We start from the raw sequence: 19,093 nt of genomic DNA on the forward strand, positions 1-19,093 counted from the left end.
ATTTTAGAATCTTAGATTTGGCAAGGTTTCAGTCATTTATTCATCTTCAGTAGTCTGGTCAGGATCGTGGAGGATCTCGAGCCTATCCCAGGAACGCTGGGCAAAGGAAATTGTGGTTATTTGGAGTTGCCAATCCATCTGTTTTGAAAAGGTGAGAGGAAATTGGAAAACCTGAATGAAACACACAGGGTGAAAATGGGATACGTATTTCAGTAGCTCAGTGGTTAAAATGTTGGACTACTGACTAGAAGTTTGTGATTGTCAAGCTGCTACTTGAGCAAGGTCCTTAACCCTTCATTGTTTAGTTGTGTAAATGAGATAAATGTAAATTGCTCTGGATAAGGCTGTCATACAAAGTTTTTTTGTCCTTATCCTTCAGGTTGCAATATGACTGGCTTGCCATTGTTACATGATGACAGACACATAACCTGTCACATTCTTTTCTTGCAAGCTGGATTTCACAACATTCATGATTTGTGGTTGTAGCCACAAAGGTGTTAGGTGGCTGTATTTGTGCTTGTAGCACATGTTACTTATTAAATGAGTCAGCTCTAAAGTCAGGAACAGTACAATCTGTTGCTGTAAAATAATGGAAACACACTCGCAAGTTCTACAAGTTCTCATTTCATTCTTTTCTCCAGAACAATAAAGAATTTTTAAACGTTTCTTAAAAATTTCACCACTCCAAGGAATAATGTTGTACTACACCTTAGTCTCCTCTATCAGAATTGTTTCCATTGCTGAGTGCACATTCCTTATTCTTTTATGATACAAAACAGCTGAGTTTGGTGTGGCAATGAACTATTCATTTTTTTTACCCTTACTTTCAAAAAAAACATGTAACTTGTCATCTCACCTACTGACCCACATTAAAATGAAAAGACCAGATACTCAGAAAATGTATATGCATGCTATACAACTACTGCTAAAGTCTTCAGGACAGCAAAATGTTAAGTAATAATCAGAGCTTATAATAATGTTAAGTAATAATGCAGAGCTTCCCAGTAATTGTTGTGGAATTGTCGACTCATGAACCGTTTGATTTATTTAGTTGGGAAAATTCCACCTAGTTTAAACCTAGTTGTGAATTTTTTTAATCCTTATGAAAAGCAATAATGTATCTAATAATATTAGTGTATTCAGTTATTTTTTTCAGTAGGTGGCAGCAGAGTACTTAATTAATTTTTTTAAATATTGCTTATAAAAGTTCAATGGTCTGTGGTATGACTATACAGCTACAAGCCCTACCATAAAGGCAGTCAGCATGTGATTAACTGAAGTAAAGAAAGATAAAGTACCTAGAGTAAATAAGTTTGAGATTTACTGCATCCAGAGTGTGTATGTGAAAAAACAGTGTGTATGTGATTGGGAAAGCTGTGTTTGAAGAGATCCAGGAAAAGGGAGGAGGCATCTGGACTTGGTGATCTAATCTGTTGGAGTTAGAATGGGCAAGTGTTAGGAACACAAAGAACCTACACACAAAATACAACTTCATGTTGAATTGGTGGTTCTGCTTTAACCTTCATATTTTAATTTGTTGGTATAAATTATTTAGCACCTAATAAATTTGAACAAACTATTATCAGCAGTTGTCATTAACAAGTAACTATATTTGTTTTTCCACCAAATGTAGGATGGCCTCAAAAGGCTTTGAAGAAGAAACAAATCTTGAATTCAAATTGGTGAATGAGATGCAATTTTCTTGTTAATAGTAAGAACGAATGGTCTCCCAAATCTGTCCGTCTGATAATTGTCAAGAAGTTTATTCCAGTCTAAATGGATTATTTGCATAATTAAATTCTACAGTAAAATAACTTTCCTGATTGCCAGACCACACTAGATGCCATTTAGTCATTGTAATGGTTATAAATTAAATTGTAAAAATGTCTCTTTTAATATTGAATCTGAGAAAGCATGCAGTTAAACATTCCAAAATGTTATCATTGCAAGATGTTTTTTATTTTCAATGGATTTTGCACATAAATAGTAAAAGAAGCTGCAGAGTAACACACAAAAATAGTTAACTAGCATCAGTCTAGATCTAGTAGGATCCTGTAAATCATTTTGGTGGTTATTTTAGTGGTTATCACATTTGCCTTATACCTCCAGGGTTGTGGAGTCAATTCCCACCTCAACCCTACCCTGTGTGTGTGTGTGTGTGTGTGTGTGTGTGTGTGTGTGCAGTTTTCACTGTGCTTCAGGGGTTTCCTCTCCTATTCAAAGTGGTTTTGTTGTTTTGTTATTTTCTAGTTTTTGTTCTTAACAACAGATTTTATCTTACATACAGTATTTATTTAGGCGATGGTGAAGAACACAATAAGTGTAAAACTTTCTTTGCTTTCACTATAAAATGTTTAAAATGTAAATAGCATCGAGATATAAACAGCTCCCTTATTAGCAGTAGCACAGCGTATTAGTATGGAGAGACTGCCAACCAGGAAAAGCTAACCTTACAGGAGTTCTGGGACTTAAAGCTAACAATTCATACAAATGCCAAGTGTGTGTGTGTGTGTGTGTGTGTGTGTGTGTGTGTGTGTGTGTGTGTGTGTATGTATATATATATATATATATATATATATATATATATATATATATATATATATGACCCAAACAAATTGTCTTAGGCCTAGAAATATTTAAGGGAGTAAATGAAAAGGTGCTAAAGGAAAAGTAGGCTATCATCTTTCTTTACATAGAACATAGCATGTAAAGCTAATATCAATCAATAGTCGACTACTGCACGCGACCGCCGGAAGTTCGCTGGCTGCCATGTCAGGGAGGCTTTAGCCAACTCCTACTTTTTTCTTTCCTAATAGCGTCCAGCTGATTAGTTGGCAGCTGCTAAGTGAGAAGAGGCTGTCCTGCCTCCATCGTTTTCACATTCGGACTGCTTCTGCTCCAGACCGGTTCGATACACACACACACACACACACACACACACACACAGTGATGAAGAACCGGACGAGTGAAGAGCGACTTCTGGCTTCCCAGGAGAACCGTGTGGGTTTTCTGTGCGACTCACGGAGCTCAGCGACACACTGAAAGCCTTTACACGGTCTTTCTCTATGAAGTACAGAACCACAGACACAGCGCAATATGAGAAAGCCGAAAATCAACCGCATGGTGCTTGCTATGTGCCTGGGGTCCTTCATTATGCTTATATTTTATTTTCAGAGTCACTTGAAACTAGGTGAGTGATCTTACTGTTCTGCACTGAACCGATTCCGCATGGTTACGATTCTACTCAACACATTTCTGTTCTTATACCCGTTCTTTTTTGTCCGCTTTGTTACGACTCTATTCATCTCTTTTTGTCCTGTGTCGATTCCGCTTTGTTACGACTCTATTCATCTCTTTTTGTCCTGTGTCGATTCCGCTTTGTTACGACTCTATTCAGCTCTTTTCTGAACCTGGTGATTCTGTGATTACGCTTAAGCTAAATTACCAAGGTTCACAGTAAAGATGGCATTGTTCTTACATTAGGTTTTACTATGCTTGCAAATCTAGTTGAATTTTGTACTCATATTATTGGATATTGCTGCATATTTGTACACAGAGTTCTATGTTTAGACCAATATTCCCCATGAAATCGACTGAATTAGGAAAACTAGACACTGCCAACACATCAGTGGAATACTTCCCATGTGGAAACTCCTGAGGTTTGTTTAATGAGTGTTTAATTCATCAAACAGTGTGTGCGCGCCTGTGTGTGTGTGCCCTGTGTGTGCGCGCCTGTGTGTGTGTGCGCCCTGTGTGTGCGCGCCTGTGTGTGTGTGCCCTGTGTGTGCGCGCCTGTGTGGTAACCACTGTAAAAGTAAACTAATTGATACGCCCATTAATGTATGATGTGTAATAGTAATGCAAGTTTGAACTCTCTCAACTCATCTCTTTCCCTCCTCTCAAACCTCACCTACAAAGAGAGCTTTCAGACAAGCTAAAAGTGTTTAGATTTGCCTTCAGGACAGTTGTGTGCGTAGAGCCAATACCAGCTGCATGTAGAGACTGATGGCTTTAAAATGAATTCAGTATGTTTTGTTATAGTTTACATAATCAGCAACATGATTTGTGATCTTGAATTGATTTTGCCACAATGGCTTTCGGAGAATTGATGTTTCTGGTGTCTGCCACATCAAAACGCGTTGCCAGTGTGTAATATGACTTACCATTTATCAGTGCAACAGTGAAGATAATTTTTTAAAGAAATGTTCAATTTTAATAAATTTAGTGTACTTGTATAGTCTTCAGCAAAATCCATACAGGATTGTTAGAGCTTGTGTATGTGACCAAATCAACCAAATCACGCAACCAGCACCAGCTGATGTGCCATATCTACTTTTCCCCAAACATCTTGGCCAGTCTATTCAGCCAGCACATGCCAGCTTGGCATGTAGTTTAGCAGCGGATAACTAGACAGATTCAGCTTAATATTTATACCTAATTTTCATGCTCATCAAACCATCCGGTGAGCCTATAAGTTTTTCCATTTTTTTTTTTTTTAGATATGCTTACTTCTGGAAATCCTTCAGAAATCCTGTTCTGTTGGTAGATAATTTTGCTAAATAAATTTTGAGAAAGAAGCAAAAATCATCTGCCAATAGAACAGAAATATTCAAAACTTGAAATAAATAAAAAAATCTTGAAATTGGCCTTATTGAAAAATATATAAATTTGGCTTATTACATTAAGCTTATCCAGGAAATACTAGATATATTTGACTATAATCAGGATATTTTCACCTGCTAATATGACTTTTTTGCCATGTAGGAAGAAGGAGGTACTTCAGCTGTGGTCTTTCTTCAGTTATTCCTTATCTCCATTGAATTGTAAATGTCTGAAATTAGCATTAAAATATTTCTTGTATAATAACATGTATATGTATTATGTATACATGCTGTGGCACTTTAAAATGCTGGCTATACACAAAGCTTTTAAGTAATAGCTTTGCTTCTGAGCTGAACTCCCAGCATGACTGGCCTCTTCATCCTCCCCCTTTACCTGAACTAGGGCACTGTGAGGTGAGGAATGTTGTTATTAGTCTGCGCTGTCTAATGCTTTGTACACCGTCTGCTGTGCTTTTTTTTTTTTTTTTAAACAAATTTAATAACATAAACGTATTTGTGTTTGTTTTTTCGTTTGGACTGTTCTTTATCGTTTTATCTAGATGTCGTTTTAAAAAAAAAATCTTTTTATTTCAACATTATATCTCATATAACAAAAATATCTTATGGAGTTTTTGTTTTTTTTTAAAAAGGAAGTAAAAAATATTTTAACAGTCTTTAAATTAACCTTTAAAATCAGACTGGGAAATAAAACGCATTTGATTTGTTCTTTGTTGGCATTTAAAATGAACTAACATTCAGGAAAAAAAATTGAAAATTCTTTGGTTCCTCTTACTAGATATAGAGCAGCCCTCAGCCCAACACTAGCTGTTATACGTTTGCAGAGGTCGTTCATTCCCTAAAGGGTCTTCATACAGAACTCCCTTCATAGCCAGCACAGGGACCCACATTATCCTCCTCAAACTGCCTGAAAAAAAGAGAGGTGTGGGGGCAGGATGTTGGTGGGGTGAGGCCACAGTGAACACACTCTGTGAATAAGCTGGGGCCTCAGTGAACACGCCAAAGATTTCTAACAACAACTAAAACATGCAGCTATATCAACCACCATGTACAGACGCAGAGGAATGTTATTTAAGCTAAAGTGAAATTCTCAAGGGAAATAATGCCGCAGCAGACAGTTCTCTTTCGTACACACACACACACACACACACACACACACACACACACACACACACACACACACACACACACACACTGCTGCTATTCAGAGTCACAAATTCTGGTTTGTCCTCTATGTTTGTTCCTCTGCTGTAGCGCTGGATATCGCTTGATCAGGGAATTTATATATAGTGCTGACACTGATGCATGAAATCTACTTGTGGAAGGATTCAGTAAAACATGCACACAGTAATGGTTCACAGTGACGCAGGCGATTTGACACCAAAGAGTCAAGTGATCCGAACCCCAAGAAAGCGTCATAGGTTAAAAGCATAGTGTAGAAAGGTGTACAGGCTCATAATGGATTTAGGTGAAGTGGAGCTGACAGACTGAAGTGCTTTAATATTTAATAGATATTAAATATCTACTGCTGGTTATCAGTAGATTTTTGTGTTAACGTAGAGACAATTATCTGTAGTTAGACTTCACATATTTGCTCTTTTTCTCCATTTTATATTATGGTTGGAGTGCTGTGGATTAGAGACACTTTGTTGTTCTCATGTGGCTTAAAGCCATGCTCTAATAACTGTCTCATATCTGCAAATTATATCTGTAACCAAAGCCAACCTGCTTACATAAAACCCATGATTCAGCCTGCACTATCAGTCATCCAAATGGAGATTACTTTACTCTAGACATGATGGGCTTAAAGATATATTAATGATCTTGGATCATCGCTTTCTCTATGTTGATATTCTGTCATTTGTTGGTTTCACATTGCCTGCTGTTTAGTCTGTTTTACATCCTGTTTTTCGTTCTTTTTGCTATTTGTTTTTCATTTTCATTGACGTTATATCTGATCTTTTCCTGTTATTTTGCTATACAACATTGTTATACACACTGTTTGCAGGTACATCATGCCCAAGGGATGAGTGACCTAGTGCACTAACTGAGGTCCATGATTTATTTTATTTATTTATTTATTTTCATTTTTACATAGTAAATTGCATAATGGCACAGTCCATTAGATCTGATGACGTGCAGTAATGTTCTGGTAAACTTTGGGCAATAGTGCAACTTGGTGTCATTGAAATCTTTAATGGATGAAATCTCTGACTGTCTTTAACTCTGTCCCTGAGCTTTTAGGTCTTTAAAAAGTATGCTTTGTCCAATGTAGTGCTTTTTGTTTTCCAGGATAGACTTTCCAATTGGGTGGAGGCTGCTTTTTTAGACTGTGTTAAGAGCTGATCGTTTTTATGTGACGTACATTCACAGGCCACTCTATTAAAAACATCTGTACACTTGCATATTTGTGCAATTATTATCCAGTCCGCAAAATCTTCTGACAGGAGCACAATGCAGAGAATCATGCAGATACAGGTCAAGAGCTGTTAATGTTCACATCAGACATGAGATCCTGTCTGAGATGACATGAGGAAAGTGTGGTGGTACCAGATTGGCAGTGCTGATCTTCTGCATTTTTCACACTCAGCGCTCTCTGTAGAGTTTACACGAAATGGTGTGAAAAACAAAAACATCCAGCAGCAGTTCTGCGGGTGGAAACACCTTGCTGATGAGAAAGGTCAGTGGAGAATGACCAGACAGGTTCCACTCAACAGAAAAGCTAGGATAACTCAAATAGCCATTCTTTACAAGTGTAGTGAGTAGAAACACATCTCAGAACTGCCAAGAACAGTGGACTACAGTGCACAACGTTCACTAGGTTTGATGAATCTCGATTTTTACTGAAACTTGCAGATTGTAGGGTCAGAATTTGGCATGAATTCATGGCTCCAACCTGCCTGGTGTCAGCAGTTTGATGATGGTGGTGGTGTAATGGTCTGGGTTATGTCTTCCTGACACAGAATAGACTTGATTGAATGTTCCAGCCTACATCAGTATTGTTGCTAACCACATCCATCCAGCTACATTCAGGTGTGTATTTGCAGGTGCTTTGTCATATAATAAAGTATGGTGTGTGGATTTGAGTTGAATGTGAGTATTAATCACACCATGAGAGTCTTTAATGTGTTTCAGGCTATCATTGGTGTGGACAGGGTGAGTGGGTTCACTGTTCACAGACAAGTGCAGTACTGCTTTGCCAAGTCTCACTGGAGCGTGGACACACAAACACACACACAGAAAGAGAGAGAGAGAGAGAGAGAGAGAGAGAGAGAGATGGAGAAAAGGCAAGAACCAAAAAGAGAACACTTTTTTTTCTAATCCACTTTCCTAACTTTGACATTCTCTTGGCCTCTTTACATTTTCTCACACTCCCACAGTTTCCAGAAACTCATTCAATATGTTGAATTACTCCGTACCGACACGTACAGTATACAATTTATATAGCAGTGAATATAGTAGTAAATATTTTAAACAAGACTGAGAATAGTGTAAAAAAACTGTGTGCATTTATGATTATAATTTCTAAACATGTAATCTATTTTGATGGTGATAATTTGGCTGACGGTGAATATACTGCATATTAAGTGTCAAAGGTTAACCATATTAAGTGCATATTGTTTTGCTATAACCATCTGTGTGTTCCCACAACCATAAAGATACTTGGCATAGGATCTCATAGCAACTTAGTGAATTTAAATACATAGATTTTTATAAATATTGAAGCATTGTGAATTTTTTGAGTAAGATCAAAACTGACAAGTTGAGAAGCCTTGTTTAATGATGTTGAAATAATTCAGATATTATTTTAAACTTTTATGTGACTGGAAAAATGTTGTAAATAACTGAGGAATCTTATTTTATAGCAGCCTCTGGCGGTGCCACAATACCCACTAGTTTCATTCTCTTCATCCACCAGGTGCAAACATCTTACTAATACAAGCCTACACTGAATTATTTGTGTTGAGAAACATAGTGATATGTCAGTGATACTTGATTAGTTTGTTTACATTTTAAAGACAACATTCAATTTATATATATATATATATATATATATATATATATATATATGACATTGTGCCTACAACACATGTCTTAGGACTCGTGGAGAAAACCAGAGAAGCAGAGAGAACCTGAAGCAGGGGGAGAATATGCAAACTATGCACCAGGGAGGAAGCAGGAATTGGACCAACAACCCCAGAGATGCAATGAGAACCACTAAGCCACCATAACCACTACGGTTAGGTTCTAAACACAAAAGAGAAAGAACTTCTTTTCTCACTCTCCATTTTCTGACAGTGTTCAATGCGATATTAATGAGAAATCCAGCAGAGAAGTAGTAGAGACCACAAAACTTTAGCCTCAGTGTTGAAGAGTGCAATGCAGTTATGCCATACAGTTGTGCTGAGTTGCAACAGAGACTTGGATGGTTAGTAAACCATGTGAACGATGGCACAGATGGTATTCGCATGAAAGTTAAAGCTTTGGATTCTTGTAAGTAGAATGCATAGATGATGAGGTGAGAGAGATGGATGACAAAAGGATTAAAGCGCGTCTTTTTAGCTCAAAATGAAGCAGGGGCTAAAAAAAGACAGCAGCATTTTGATAAATCAAGCTTCAACCGAAAAATACAGAATTTCATAAAACATTTGTACATTAATTTTAATAAGAGACTAATAGTTCAAGGCAGAGACTTCCTTTAGTTGTGTGTTTCTGTCAGACTTTTGTCACAGATTTGACCGGGGACAGCAAAGATTTTCTAAAAGACTAATGAACATTTTAGCATCCGAGACCTCCAGGAGAGTTGAGTGTTGTATGTTTGCTCAGTGTGTGAGTGTGGTGTAAACATTGTCGAGTCCAAACCTGCACAGGAATCCATTTACCCTGCAATCCATCAAAATTCAATCTACTCTCTGCACTATAAAATACTCGCTGTAAGCATACGGTACCTGGCACAGACACAAATACACACCGGTATGGAAGGAATGTAGGCAGTGTTTGCTGCTTGAAAGTGAACGCTAGAAAGTGAGTGGCCAGTCAAGCCAAATTCACACCCAGAATACATAGTTTTAGGGTGAGGATTTTTCTTGGTCACACTGGGGTTTGTATGATTTAAAGACTCTGAACTATACTAGTCAGCACCTGGACATCTATATGAATAATGACCTTGTTTTTCTCTTTCATCTAACCTCAGTTTCCTATTCAATCTTAATAGACGTCATGTAAAACACTTGAGCGACTCTGTATCTTACTGTAAACACAGTCTGCACTGCTTAACTTTTAAATGTTTTAATTACTATTTTCTACCACTAACTACAGATACATTATTAGGTTTGCTAATAATCCTAGCAGTTTACATTGACCTTTTCAATACACTGGAAATGATGCATGGAAATCATATATATGTTCGGTAAATCTCATACAATAGCCCCTGAAAATCCCTGTTCACTTTTGTTTTTATCCAAAATGATTGCCCTTAACTAGAAAGAGGCTGTTAACAGCCACAATCAAATCTGTAGTAAGACAGTATTTTTTCAATCTTGTCCAAGTCCAACACAGACACAGCTAAAATCAGAATCGGTCCTCATGGAAACATGCGTTAAATATATTACAGAAACGCGACTTCATTGTTCTGTTATTTTAGACACCTGAATTCAAATAAATAAATAAATAATATGAACTATTTGTATGTACTCTTCTGGCGGATGCCCTCATCCAAATCGACTTACATTTATCTCTTTTTTTTTTATTTTTTATTTTTTTTTTTTTTTTAGATAACATAATCACTGTGCTACTAGTAACTATGAAGTGTTACACTGGACACTTAAAGGTTTTGCCAAGCATTCTTTTTTTCTTTAATTACAGTTACATTTATATTTCCAGCATTTAGCAGATGCTAATTTCCTGAGCTACTGCTTTAATTGCTTTGTAATCTTCATCCAAAAAAAACAAATCCTCATGCTAATTCAATAGGTCTCTGTCTAATTCTGTGCTCAAATAAAGCTTGTAACTCATAATGTTTGACCTCCAGCTGCTGTAGGAAAATTCTTTTAAAATGCCCTGGACTTTTTACTCAGAACTCTGCGCATGTTGTCATGTAAAACCTGGATGCTCACTTCGTCAGCTCTAAATAAACCAATTCGTTATTCTACTGTATATTGTACTGTTTGCTTTATATCAATCAGCATGGACACATTCATGTTGTCACCCTACAGGATTTTGTAATATCGTACGTCACCTGATCCTCAACATTGAACCCATCTGCTTTAAATAATCTGTGTTAAAGCTGTTTTGCAATTGTTTTTTTTTTAAAACAATTGCTGTCCAAAGGGAAAGGGTGAAAGGTGTCAGTCTTTCTTGGCTGTAAAAGAGATCTGTGGTCAGTCTATGGTATAGTAACGTCTTACTCACAGAGCACACATTTATTATTTTTCTGTATCAGACTTTATCAGTAATCTTGCCATTACTTTCTGGTGTATTGTAGCACCAGTATTTCTATTTGGTTTTTCAAGTTTTAAAAAGAAAAAGAAAAAAATTAGTTTCTTTGTCTTTCTTTGGCACCAGCACAGGACAGTGGGGAGGCCGGAGGAGGCAGGAAGTCAGTGAGGAGTCCACTCCAAGCTCTTTATACTACTGACGCTGTGAGTATAACTCACAGAACACAGCTTTCTCACATGACACTTTATCTTCTGCCTCACAGAGACTTATTAAATCCAAGAGACGAGATACAAAGGTGGTAAATTCACTGCTATCCAAATTGAGTTTTTGAAAAATGTATTTTCTTTAGTATTGAAGAAGACACACAGAGAGACAGGGAAAGTTTAATGTCCAATTCTGGAAGGAATCATTTTGAACTGATTCTTTTCACTGAATAAGTCGAACCAAACTTTCTCTTTTTTAACTTACATGCCAGCCTTTTTGATAACTGAGCTTTGACTAGACGAACCAAGCCCAAAATGTACACAGGACAGGTCGAACAGGAAGTTAGTGAGTAAAACAAATGTTACTGATTTGTTTAGCAGCCATTTTTTTAGCCAATTCCAAGATCAACAAAAATCACCACAAAAGTGGACTAATTTGGGGTGTGGTGTTTTCTGTCATGTTTTACTTTAATTCCTCAGAAAAACACAAAAGAGCCCATTCTATTCTATATGTCCAATTCTATAAAGTACTGTAATGTTAAGTTCCAGCTAGAGTTATTTTATAACAGTTCCAGACACTAACAGACACATCGTAGCTTAAAAAAAATCGGTTTAGATGTACATAAACTTATGCATGTTGACGTCATGAATATGAGCTAAAGATACTTAAAATAAGAGAGCTTAAAATAATCCACTAAAAATGATATACACACACTATGAATGTGCCTCATTGTAAAAACTGACATTATAGAAAGCTAAAATATATTAAGTATATTGTAAAATATATTTTCTATTAAAAGATTCAAAATGTAGAAACAAAATATTAGATGTTAAGCTTATTTTGAGACATTTTCTGATTTATGTTTGAAAACCTCTTGTTCTATTGGCAGCTAATTTAGCTTTTTTTATAGAAGTAAATGTGTTAAATAAATAAAATGATCTAACAATTGAACAAGAATTTCAAAAATGAACTTAATAATAATAATATAGTAGTAATCTTAAATTTGGTTTATGGTAATCTTAAAATAGGAAATATTAGCAAAATGTGACAAGATATTTTAAGCTAAGACAATTAATTTTTGCAGTGTTTATATGCTGCAGTCAAAATGGAATTAATCAAATCAGTTGTTTGATTCATTGAAATCAGGGGCGTAGCCATCATTTAAAAAGTGGGGGGGACGAAATGTCTAGTGTTATCTGTTTTTTTTAGTTAACCCTTGTGTAAATGACAGGTTTTATTTTTAATCATGATTTTTTTAATCATGCTTTATATGCGTTATGATTATATATGATTATAAAACAGAAAGAAAGAAAGAAATAGAACAGCTTGCCACTGGGACAGTACCATTAAAAGGACATCTTTGTACCTTATTTACATTTTTTTTACATTACCCATCATCCTTTGCACCCCGTCATCCACCATGTTTGTTTCCCGTCTTCACCTGTCTGTTCACCCGGACTCTATTTATACTCATCACCACTGTCTTCACTCATTGTCGGTTATCGTCTTTACTACGTTGTATGTATGTGTGATTTACCTGCTCCTTATTATTAAATGACATCTTTAATGTCACTATTCGTCGTCCTCGTCTCTGTCATGTACATACAGTGACACATACTTGATATTATGTGGAATTGGCAGAGTTAAACATGCTGTAAAATCTCAGTTCAACATTATCTTTATTCTTATATGAAGGGTTTTGATAACACACTTGTTAAAACAAAAGACGTTATAAAAGAGTTTATATAACGTTTGTCAAAGCAGCTATTTTTCCTTATAATCCTTTAAATTAAAACTTGCTAATTATTCAACAAGAGCAACAGGCAGAGTTACTAAACATTGTGCAACACAATTCGGATACCATATGCCAACTTACACTGCTTGACATTTTTATAAAAAAGGAGTGAAGCGTTTTTTGGCACTTTGAGCTCATCGTAACTGAATGCTGGACTGCGGGTGCGACTCGAGCTACAGTACTGGGGGCGCGTGATGATGACGTGACAAGTGAGTGACTGATTGCCGTGAACGTCATGTATAGACTATCTTAAACTTTCTTGTCTCTTTGAATTTTAAATCACTCTGCATTTATATACATTGCTCCATTAAAACCTCAACATGTGGTGAACACAACTCTCCACTAAAAAAGTGAGGGGGACGAATTTACTTTTTATAAAAGGTGCGGGGGACATGTCCCCCGTGTAATCTACGCCCCTGATTGAAATCAAAACAATCGGCTCAGGAAATTGATTCAAATTTACAATGACTAACTCAGAATATATTTTTTATATATTATAATAGTATTTTTTTATTCTTATTTCTCTTATGAGTTTTGGCAGTTAGAGGAAGGCAAATATGACAAAGATCAGAAAGTTTAGGATATGCTTAAATTTCATTTTTGTAAACATTTTGTAATCCCGTTTTTATTTATAAAAACTGTTGCATTCAACAATTTAATCAGCTTTAATTGCAGCCCGCTTTTGTGCTTCCCATCTTTATAATATGTTGCCCTACCCCTGCAAGAAACTTTTAGTTTTATAAAGTTCTTTTTTATATCCGTAACATTCATTAGCCTCTAGAGTGTCATTGATTTTTCTGGTTTTTAATGTCATTTCTAAAGCTGACTTGGCTCCTTCTACTCCTCTCTCTTTATTCTAACTGCTTCATTTGGGTGGGAGCTGTGCCGCATTCTCGGGTTTCTCACTAATAGCTAATAAATGTCCTTTAACAGCGAGCTCATCTGTATGTTCAGGCCAGACGGCTCATGAAGGAAAGGCTTTTTCCACGTGGCCACATTTCTTTCCTCTACCTTCACATAAGGAATGAACAGTTCTTTCACATCACAGCTCGCACTGCTGAGGGGCTTTAAAAAAAAACAGACATATGGATGTGTGCAGGGGTCACTGAAACAGCATGTGTGTGTAAGGGTTTTGTAAGCTCCAAGTAGCTAGAAGGAAATAGAGCAAGAGTGAAGAATAGAGCCTAATCTGTTTTGACTTAAACTCCAGGAAAGCACATCCACTTCAAATAATTAAGCATATTTTAGATGTAATGATAGACCCTGTTGATTTTCATGTTGTTGCTGTTTTTCTGTGTAATTTCTGTAGTCTCCTACAGAAAGACCTGTGGTGAAGTTATAACTGGGTACAAGCTGAGCCTGCTGCTAGCCTAGCAATTTCCCAGCAATTAAGTCTGTCACCACATTTCAGCTTATGAAATGTTTTCAGTTTACTGCAACACAGACAGCTGCACGGTAAATAACAGCCTCAGGATAGTTTTCCCCGTCTTTGCTTAAAAGACAGGTAAATATGTGCTCTCAGTGTGCATCTGGTACTGAGGAAAAAAACATCTGACTCAGTGGGTAAACGGAAAATTACTCAGCGCATGACTTTAATTGGAAGACATTGGCACTTCGTACTGTGACACAGTGTTGAGAGTGAGAGAGAGAGTGTTTCTGTGCTGTCTGTGCTGCTACAGATTTAGAGCTAAACAATCACACAACACACTCCGTGCACATCAATTACCCTGACAAGTTTGTCGTACTAGGATCAAAAGGATCAAACTGAATATGAAAGATTTGACAAGCAATTTAGCACGGATTGAAGAGATGTCCGGGAGAAATGATGAAATACACACAAGCGGTTGAGGTTACAGGGCTAAAACGCAAAAAGCTGAAGAAAGATTACAGCTATAAATTCATACCCTTTTTGAACAGTCCATTCCAGATTTTATAACTTTGCTGATATATTAACCTCCACCCTTCAAAGGCTTTCCACTATATTTTGGAGAGTGATTGTGGGGATTTGCTTACTTAGGGACTGATGAGTACAGCTGGCAATTCAACTCATCTAGTTAATCATCGCAAACCATGCCTTCATGGAGCTCGCTTTGTGTACAGGGGTATTGTCATGCTGGAATGTTTGGGCCTCTTCTCCCCTTTTCCACCAAGGCAGTTTGAGTGCTGGTTCAGAGCCAGAGCCTAATTTAAAATCAGTTCTTTCTTTTTCGACAGCCAAAGCACCGGCTCTGAAGCAGGAAAAGTGGTGCTTAAGTAGTACCAAAACATTGCTGGTCTAGACCTAAGAACTGGTTGCGTCAGGGGTTGGGGGTGGGGCTACTGTGACCAACAAGACAAAAGAGAACGTTGTTAGCACCATTTTTAAATCATTTTAAATCAGGAGTCGCCGTGTTTGGATGTCACTGTAGGTTCACAAAGCCATGAGCATTAACAGTAAAGCAACAACCGCATGTTGTTGTGTTTGTGTTTCCCGCTGCTGCGCTAACGTTGCTGTATAACATTGTATATGCCTCTGCGATGGCTCTCTAGCCCATGGAAAGGCAAACCGGTTCTTAGAAGGCTCGCCAGTGGAACCAACTTCGAACCAGCACTGAGAACCAGCACCTGGTTCTTTGTGATGGAAAGCGGGCATTAGTTCTAGTGACATGAAATCTGAAGCGAACAGAAACACCCTTTGCAAATCTGTGTTTCCAACTTTGTGGTAAAAATTAGGGAAATATTGGCATATTGGTGTGATGGCCAGGTGTCCACATACTTTTGGCCATCTAGTGTCTGATTTTGATTTTGGAACTGGTGTTATTTATTTCAAAGATAAGTCATTTTAAAGATACTTTTAAAAATGTCACAGATGGTAAAGAATCTTTATAGATAGGATTTATGAAATGCTCTCCGATCTTCTCTCTCTTTCAGACAGAACTGTCTCCACTTCAACTGATGCATCAAAGTCGACGTGACCTCCTGGAGGATGTGTGCCACTCTTACACTCATAAACGTCGTGTCCTGATCCCAGAGGACCTCAAGCACCTGATCGTGGATGATCGCCAAGGCCTGCTTTACTGCTACGTGCCCAAAGTCGCTTGCACAAACTGGAAGCGCGTTCTGATGGTCCTGACAGGCGACACGCAAAGAGACCCCCTTCAGATTCCAGCCAATATGGCACATGTTCCAGGCACCCTGCGCACTCTGTCTGAGTATTCTACCTCTGAAATCAACCAGCGTCTACGCACCTACCTAAAGTTTGTCTTTGTGCGTGAACCCTTTGAGCGCCTTGTTTCAGCATACCGCAACAAGTTCACACGCAGCTACAACACAGCCTTTCACAAGCGTTACGGCACCAAGATAATCCAGCGGCACCGCGCCGAGGCAAGTCCTGAGGCACTAGAGCGTGGAGACGACGTGTCATTCTCTGAGTTTGTGCGCTACCTGGTGGACCCAGGCACGCAGAATGAAGAGCCTTTTAACGAGCATTGGGAGCGCGTACACTCTCTGTGTCACCCCTGCCTCATACACTACAACATTCTAGGCAAGTACGAGACGCTGCAGCAGGACTCCAGCTACGTGCTCAAACTGGCTGGTGTGGACGACAAAGTCACATTTCCCAGCTCGACCAAAAGTACACGCACCACAGCAGACATGGTCGCCAGCTACTTTAAGGATATCAGCACGGCGTATCAGAAAAAGCTGTACAACCTGTACAAGATGGACTTTCTGCTTTTTAATTATTCCATGCCTGTCTACCTGAAGTTCAAATAAGGCCTGGTGCCTTTTACTACTATTTACAGAAAAGAGTTTTATTTTTGTTCGCACAAGTTCATCTGTGAGTACTAAAACCTTCACTGGTTACTATATGGTCCTTTGGACCCTGAATGCAATGCAGTGGAACTGCAGTTATCAATTTGCACGAAGAGCAGTTCTATTTGAACGATCTGGAAGTGCTTGCTCTCTCAAGCTGGGGTTTCATCTCTGCTCGTCTCTTCAGCTTTTTTTTGCCTTTCAGTTTAATTAAGGTTAAAGTGAGAGAACACATTACAGTGTTGCCGTTTGAGTTGTAGAGAAAACAGGATTCATGTAGGGCATCTTTCAGGATGATGTCTCAGAAGTCTGCTGTCTGTACCTTCTTATTTCCTAATGAATACTGACTTGGCCTTCCCAGGTGTCTGTCCTCTGTGGAGAATTTGATGGAAGCATACCAAGTGAGCTGGAGGTGATGCATAACATGTTACTGATCTTGTGCCTTGAGGACGAGGATTGTAAGGAATCAGAAACATTGAGGGAGAACCGTCACTGTTTGCCAGAACAGTATTAGAAACGTGTCTTATTCACTTTGATACAAAGCATGAAATTTACAGTTATTTATTACGGCATTTAATGGTGGAGAATCTCTCCACTTCACGCAGTTTAGACTCTGCATTCGACAGGTCTGTTATTACAGATGCTATTACAGATGCTCAAATAAAGCAGAAAATCGGACCTCACTTTTCCCCACCTTTGGAACTGAACCGTTTGTGTGTGTGTTTCTATGATGTGTTTTATGGAAATATTTACATATCAAATACATAGACAAGTTTTATGCAGATTAGTTACACTTCAGCAAATCAAAAAATCTTAATATATACAAGATATTAGACAATAAAATGAATTTTTCAGGAGCAGGATGCAGATTGGTGCAGCTTGTATTGTCTATAGGTCTGGACTTCAATCCCAAACTACTTCTGCCTGGGTGATGTTTAACATGTATTTTTGTGCACTCTATTTTTGGGCACTCTATTTTTCTCCCTCCACCCAAAAACACACCAGCAGATGAATTGGCTACTTTAAATTGCCCCAAGGTGTGAGTGTTTGTCCTGTACAGGGTTTATTTTACCTTGCACCCAGTGTTTTCAGGAATATGCACTAGATCCTCCAGTTGGAGATAATAATTATACACTAATACAATGGATCAGTTGCTCTAAATTACAGAAGGATCAGGACTTTTTAGGAGTTTTAATGGACTTGACTGTGAATACAGCTATGTGCAATCTATTTGTAACCTGAGGCAGATACCAGGCTTGATGAGAAAATTGAAATTCAGCAATGCAAAACATATCAGTCCAGCTGTTGGCCATGATTCATAGGATTTTCCAAAGCCTGCTGAGAGCAAGATTAGTCTGAATACCATTTCAGTACACTTAAGACTTTTAAGACAGCTTTTATTGGATGGCTACAGTGTAAGGCTCTGTTTTTTGAAACTGTGGAAGACATTGCAGCATAAAGGCAAAGAAATTTAAGTATAAAATATGCAACAATATCATTTCTTTTGCATAGTCTATCACAGGAAACCTAAATTGTACAATTAATAAACATAGAAGTAGCTCAGGTTTTTTAATTCACAAGATGAATACTAAAGGCCACATTCATTACAAACATCTGTATAATGTAAAACATTGCTCTTTCTAATCATGAAGTCTACATCCTCAAGACAATATAGTGTTATGTTCTAGATTAGAACTGGTACAACACAGAATATAGCATCTATGTGCCAGATTACATGTTATTGTCATGTTAATAACACCATATGATGCATTTATTGCCTTCATTGGTGAGGTGAAAGAACTTTCTTACTTTTGGGATTCGTTTGCAATAAATGGCCTTCATAAAAATTACAGTCACATGACAATAATACACCATCATCCATAAATTATAGAACATGAACAATGTTTCTTCTCACTGGATCTAATAAAGGAAACAATGTTGAAGAAGGTAAAGTACAGACATTCTGTTGTAGGTAGATCTCAATCTTATTGCAACCTTTTGCAGAGTTCGTTAACTGTAAAATCAAAACCATGGACCAGATTAAAGAGTTCATGAATATTATGTAAATGTGTACAGTAATATGTATTAGGGTCAGCTGGGTGGGTGGGGATACATATAGGCTTCTATTGCTATATAATTTGCCTTTAACCTTTTTCTTTTAAGGAAGTACAAAGGAACACTGGACTGTATATTTGCTATTTGCCGTTTGTTCTCATATATGATACTTGTTTGTTTAGGAGAAGCC

General features: G+C 37.5%; 1 protein-coding gene across 2 annotated transcripts; it reads left to right on the forward strand.

The window, feature by feature from the left end:
• The first annotated feature begins 2,665 nt into the window (after positions 1-2,665).
• Positions 2,666-18,881, forward strand: LOC132844517 (carbohydrate sulfotransferase 11-like). Of its 2 annotated transcripts, none has more exons than XM_060868026.1 (3): positions 2,666-3,190; positions 11,184-11,260; positions 15,967-18,881. In XM_060868026.1, the coding sequence occupies exons 1-3, from the start codon at positions 3,097-3,099 to the stop codon at positions 16,807-16,809; spliced, it is 1,014 nt and encodes a 337-aa protein (XP_060724009.1). In that variant the 5' UTR covers positions 2,666-3,096; the 3' UTR covers positions 16,810-18,881. The 2 variants fall into 2 exon arrangements, with proteins under 2 accessions (XP_060724009.1, XP_060724010.1); XM_060868027.1 differs by lacking the exon at positions 2,666-3,190 and adding an exon at positions 8,719-8,859.
• The last annotated feature ends 212 nt before the right edge of the window (positions 18,882-19,093 follow it).

This window comes from Tachysurus vachellii, chromosome 4 (assembly GCF_030014155.1).
Source record: "Tachysurus vachellii isolate PV-2020 chromosome 4, HZAU_Pvac_v1, whole genome shotgun sequence".
Lineage (NCBI taxonomy): Eukaryota > Metazoa > Chordata > Actinopteri > Siluriformes > Bagridae > Tachysurus > Tachysurus vachellii.